The sequence below is a fragment of the Nannospalax galili genome, unplaced genomic scaffold, assembly GCF_000622305.1.
Source record: "Nannospalax galili isolate Female #2095 unplaced genomic scaffold, S.galili_v1.0 scaffold610, whole genome shotgun sequence".
NCBI lineage: Eukaryota > Metazoa > Chordata > Mammalia > Rodentia > Spalacidae > Nannospalax > Nannospalax galili.
The window spans coordinates 677,852-684,045 of record NW_008329141.1 but is presented as its reverse complement, the minus strand read 5'-3'; the positions used below and the strand labels follow the sequence as shown (position 1 = coordinate 684,045).

General features: G+C 43.6%; 1 protein-coding gene across 4 annotated transcripts in view; it reads right to left on the bottom strand.

Annotated features, from left to right (window-relative positions):
- Window positions 1-5,994, bottom strand: part of Kctd18 (potassium channel tetramerization domain containing 18) — a 26,792-nt gene extending 20,798 nt beyond the window's left edge. Inside the window, exons 1-3 of one of the 4 annotated variants that reach the window (XM_008833337.3) lie at window positions 5,874-5,994; window positions 2,907-3,134; window positions 464-675 (exon numbers count right to left, since the gene is read on the bottom strand). In XM_008833337.3, coding sequence (XP_008831559.1) covers window positions 464-675; window positions 2,907-3,078 — 384 coding nt within the window. In that variant the 5' untranslated portion in view covers window positions 3,079-3,134; window positions 5,874-5,994. The other 3 variants (XM_029563576.1, XM_029563579.1, XM_029563573.1) reach the window with 3 other exon arrangements.
- Window positions 5,995-6,194: the final 200 nt, after the last annotated feature.

The following is a 6,194-nucleotide window of genomic DNA, read 5'->3' as shown; positions in this document are numbered from 1 at the left end:
TACTGGTTATTCTTGCAGAAGACCTGGGTTCAAATCCCAGTACCCACATGGCAGCTAACAACTGTCCACAACTCCAGTCCCAGGGGATCCAACAGCCTCTTCTGACTTCCACGGGCATTGCACAACACAGGTGCACTTTCCTACATGCAGGAAATACACTCATACACATAAAAATAATAAACAAAATATTTTTTTAAAAAAACTTCCGTAGCAGACTAGTTCTATTAAAAAAAAAAAAATCAAAGAGTATTTAATCCTTAATGATGTATATAAACTTAATAAACTTTTCTTCCTAGCATTAAATTTTGGCCTTCAAATACAAGCAGGAGTAACTAAGAAACAGGTGTTCAAAAACTTTAACAGCCTCATATTTGCTTTATTTGACAACCAGACTATGCAAAATAATACATATTGCTTTGTCCATAATGAATACATAATTTAAAACTTAAGAAAATGCAAAGACCTTTTTAAGTTCTATATTTGACCTTAAAGAATATGTCTCCATTTCATTGGCCAAGTGGTCAGAAAGGCTATATGGATAAGGTATGCCAAAGTAATCAGCCTCTTCCTGCAGGGCAGCTCTGGTCTGCTCGTCCTCAGGGATCTGAATTTCTCCATGAAGATAATCCAAAAGAAATTTAAATAGATGTCCATCACGGTCAATAACACAAGCACCTAGAAAAGAGTCCAAAAATTATTGCAGAGATTCCTGTGATGACCAATAAAACTGACAAGTCAAAGCAGGTCTGACAACCTCTATACTTATATTTCTTTCTTGCAACAAAGTTAACATCTAGTGTGGAAATAGGTTTAGTCAATCAAATCAAGCTAGACTTAGCAACTCTCAACTAAGAAGCAGAAAATATCCTAAAAATTGAATTTGAGTGGGTTATTTGGTGGAAAACATCTGTATTTCTAGAACAGTGCACATAAATCTGAATACAAACAGATTACCACCAGTCATCAGGTCTGGTTGGATAGGTGTTCTACATACACAGAAACCAGGCCAAGGGGGCAAGGGAGGCTGAAACCAAGCCTACACTTTGCTCACACAAAGTGTAACCTGCCACAGAACCACATCTTCCTGGATAAACACGTACCCTTGTCTGATTTGCACAAAGAAACTGTGTGGTGGGGCCAATGCAATTTCACCACCTACATGCTAAAATGTATTCCAAGATCTACTTGGAGCTTCAGATGCAATCACTATATTCCAGCTATGGCCAACTGAAAAATCTTAGACTTCTGGTAAAAAAAGACGTTTACTACTAACCTCAGCCCAATGAAACCAGGGCAGGCATGTGAAGGAGTTGTTCCATAAAGCTGTGGTGTGCTTGTCACTATGTCTATTGTTTGAATGTCAGCAACACTACAAGTCTGGGGTTTCCAGCTCTAGGTATGTCTTATGTTGTAATCACTGGGGTTACTCCTTTTGGAATGTGAGACTCTACATTTGAAAGAATGAAGGGGGGAGGGGGAGGGAAAGTGGGGGTGGAAGGGAAGGGAAGGGAAGGAAGGAGGGGAGGGGGAGGAAGGGAAGGGAAGGGAAAAGAAAATGAAAGAAAAAGGCACGCTGTGGAGAGTGGTCACACACACCTGTAATTCCCAGCACTCAGGAGGCTAAGACATGAGGACTGCTGTGAGTTTGAGGCCAACCTGAGCCACAAAGTGAGATCCTATCTCCAAAACAAAACCAAAATAAACAATATTTTAAAATAATAAGAAATATTATGTTAGCATTGCTTCTGATAAAAGATTTAGGATAATTGAGCAGAAATGAAAAAAAGCTCTGGCATAAATGTTATTAAGCAGTCCATCCCCTATCCAACTCCCTTCTCTTTCTCTTGTGGTAAGGGACACTGATCCTTCTCGCTTGGTAAGTTTAGAAAAGAAGTATTAGTGAGGAAAAATCTGGGGGCAGAGAACAAATCTCTGCTTCCCATCTTCTCACCAACATTCTGTCTGGTGGAGTCAAGCCTTAGATCCCAGTCATCAGTGATTTTTTTTTTTTTTTCCATGCTTTCAACCGCCACATAACTAACAAGGCACCCCCCTAAAACCCTCCCCATGCCTTGGCTCTTCCCTTCCCTCTTTTCTTATCAGTGATTTTTTTTTTTTTTTTCCATGCTTTCAACTGCCACATAACTGACAAGGCAACCTCCTAAGACCCTTCTCATGCTCTGGATCTCTCCATCCCTCTCTTCTAACACAGAACCCCTCCGCACCTCCAAGGGTTCTGGGATCACATACACAGTGCAAAAATATAGTGCAAACAGCCTCTCTTGGGAGGATGACGATTCCTCACAAGCCATAGTAGTTTAGTGAGTCTCACAGTACTTAAAGCAAAGAGAGCAGCCCCAGAACCTTACCCTTTATGATCTAATTTGTTCAGAAGCACTAATTTTGGTCCTCTGCCACTGAATGGCCCCAGTGACCCTGCCATTTTTCAGCTATGCATGTCAGTTCACACAAGACTACACAGCTAGACCAAGAGTGAAGTACAAACACTAATTCTAGAGCTGCTTTGTCAGCTTTAATAGCTGCTTCCACAGAGAAATACTTTTTCTAACTTGATGAACACAGAAAAGCTAATATATTTAATCAGCTTCACCCATAATGTCACATGGAGGTAACGACTTTCCAAATAGAGTTAAGCCCCATAATGAGGTCATGGTTGTCCTTTACATGCTCTCACTTCCTTTTCAACTTTTATCAATAGTATCACAGATTTTTAGAAACTGGTATTTAATTTCTCTATGTACTTAATGAATCTCCATACAGTCCTAACGAGCTCAGTAATTAGTAGGTTAATCTAATACATTCCAATGTAATGAGGAAAATCAAAAGAATTTAAAATAGACTCTAATGAATATTCACATTCTTGCTTCCAGACTTTAGACATTTACCTGATTCATCTGTTTTTAGAGGAAAGCGACCACTAAACATAGCCGCCAGCATAGAATCCTTAAAGCGGCACAAAGACTCACGCCGGGCAGTGTAAACGTAGCCACCCACATTCAGCCGGAGAATATCTAGCACCTCTTCTGCTTTGTGGTCTGCCATCGCTCCCTTGGACATCTGAAGTTTTCCCTTAGCTTTCAGAAACTTCTAACAATGGCAGTCCCAGACCTATTCTGTAAGAGCAAAGGACAAAGATCACTGACATTCCTGACAATAAATGGATAGGAAAAAATGTATTTTAATATGATTTAAATAGATTCCTCAGAAGTGAATGCTGAGCTGAAAGATTTCATACGATAAGAAAGTCATCTGAGATATGCTAAGAAGCTAGAAAACTAGCTTTGAGTCCTTGTAGTATATAATTATAAATTGCAGCTATTAAAATGACTGAAGAATTAAACAAGATAATGCATGGTCAGTCATGTACAAAGCAAAAATAAGGCATGCTTGGGATCTTCGGCAGCCATACATACACACATACACACACACACACACACACACAATTATGTGTAGGAGTGTATTGCTTGCATGTATTAAAGTGCATCTGTGTCGTATAATGCTCGCAGACAACAGAAGAGGGCATTGGATCCCCTGGAACTTGAGTTATGGACAGTAGTTACCAGCAAAGTGGGTGCTGGGATTCAAACTAGTTCTTCTACAAGAACAGCCAGTGCTCTTACCTCTGAGCCATTTCTCCAGCCCTGGTCATATATATTTTTAATGGTCTGAAGCAACCATCTAGACTGCAGAGATCAGTGTGTAGCATATAATGAAGCTGCTAGGCTTTAGCACTTACTACCTCTGGGTCCTCGGGTAAATTGCTTAGCTTCCTCTCTTTGTTTCCTTATCTATAAAATGGAGGTAGTAATGGTCCAAAGACCATCAGAGGAATAATTAACATAACATATAAAGCATGTGGAACAGTCTGTGGCTCAGACTAAATATGCAGTAAGTGACAAATTATATATAATGATACAAATTTACCATCTAAGGTATATACTAAGGAATCGCAAAGTAACTTTGGAGAGTTAAGAAACCAGGATAGAAATTAAGAATGAGAACTGTGATTTTTAAGTAATATACCATTTATTAACTGAGATCAGACTTCCCTATATATACCAGTAGCCAGATTATTCTAGATCTATAAATGACACTTCAGTCATCCAGCTCTTTCATTCTACACTAGCAGAAGGGGAAGTTTTTAAGTTTGATTTCCTGGGGCTGAAGAGATGACTCGGTGGTTAAGCGCACTTGCTACTCTTGCAGAGGACCTGGGTTCTGTAACTCCAGTTCCAGAAGACCCGAACTCCTCTTCTGGCCTTTGCAGTCACCAGCCATGCACATGGCACACATACATACATGCAGACAAACACCAATAAACATAAAATAAAAATAAATCTATCTTTAAAAAAAATTTTTTTTTTTAATTTGATTTCTTAACACATTCTGGAGATTGTTAACCACAAGTGACTGTGGAATCTGTGTGGAATCTGAAATGGTACAAAACTGAACAAAGGTTAACTTTTTACCATTGAGAATCTGCAGCATTATACATTACCTAGCAAGTTTTAAAATGGCTGCCAAAGGCTCAGCTACATCCACAACAATTCCCTTTTACTAACTAATCAACTAAAATCCTTCCCAAGATGCACCATTTTCAACAGACACCAATAAAAGGGGAGGAGACCATTAGAATCTGAGGAAGGCCAGCAGACAGAAACCATTAGAGACCCAAGGTCCAGTCTTCCAAAATCCCTTTTTGATGTGGCCTCTTACTGCATCAAAGTCCTGGGAGCAATATTCAAACCAACCATGAGGCATGACATAGAAGTCGTTCAGACTGTCCCAGTTACCAGGCCCCTGGAATCCTAGTTTTCAAGGCCCTGAGTAGGTCTCATTTCTTGTACAACCCTGTCATATACTATGCCCAGTTAGATCTTATCCCACCTGTTTAATCTCTCTCTCTCCCTCTCCCCCCCCCCCCCCCCACCCCCGGCCTGTAAGCCAGAGAAAGGCCAGGGCACTGCCATTCTTAATAATTCTCATTTACTGAAAGCTTATTATGTGCCAGTCACTGTAACGAGACCCTAGACAGATATTACCTAATTCACATAAAAGTTTTATCAGACAAGAATTACTATCCCTATTGACTGATGAGAGGGTAAAAAGAAAAATCAAGTGGTATGTGCAGGAGGCAAACACACTTGCCTGCTAGCTGGTAGTGGACCCAACCACAACCCAGGGAGGCCAGATGAAGCTGAGGCTGACTTCAGGTGAGCCTGGGTGCACCCCGCAATCCTTTAGGGCTTCTGGCCTAAGCCCTTGATTCACTAACAGCTGCCATCTGAACATGATGCCCACAGGAGCCCAGGAGCACCGAGTTCAAGAGCTAAGAGCGACTCTCACACCTCACCCAGGCAGTCTCTCCTAAAGCAGTGGGCCCTCCTCAGCACAAGGCCAGCCCTGTGATGACTCCATCCTCAGAGGCACCCACTTAAGCTTCCTGATGGTGGAAAGTGCCGGCCCCTTGAGGGCTGGTTCCCCCTAGGGTGGTCGCAGATCATCTACATACACCAAAACCATCAGGGACGCCTGAAAATGCAGAGTCCCGGGCCACAACACGGCCTAATTTAGAAAGTCAGAGGAGATAGGCCGGCCGACTCCACTAGGAGAAACAGAGGCTCACGCCCTCGCACAGCCAGAAGACACCGGAAGCGTGGGATCAGAAAGCCCCGCCCGGATTCTCCGTGGCCCGGGTACCCCATTGGGCCCCACGCCGGAGCCCGCAACCCGCGGTGTCGTCAGCGCGGCCAGGGCCTCTCTTGGGATGCTCCACGTGCTGCAGGGCCCGCAACCCACCCGACGCGCGGTTCGTCCACACTGACAGGCGGAGCCGCGACCTCAAGACTGACCTGCGGCCGCCCGGCCCTCGGCACAGCCGCCGGACGCCGTAGGGCCGGACGCGGAAGTAAGCAGACGCCTTCTGGGACGCCCGGCAATTCGTGGAGCAGAGTGGCGCAGCGGCACCCCCGTGCGGCCTTGCTGCGCAGTACGGCAGAAGGAAGGGCGGCCCTGCCCCGAGTACGCCCCGCCCCCGGGATGGCGGTGGCCACGCCCCCTGCGGGGCTGGGTCCCATTCCTGAGGCCTGTGGGAAGGGCAAAGCTTTTTCACACAATATTCTTTAGTCTGTGACAACTCTGTAGAAGACGATAGTTGTTGCTTTTTAAATATA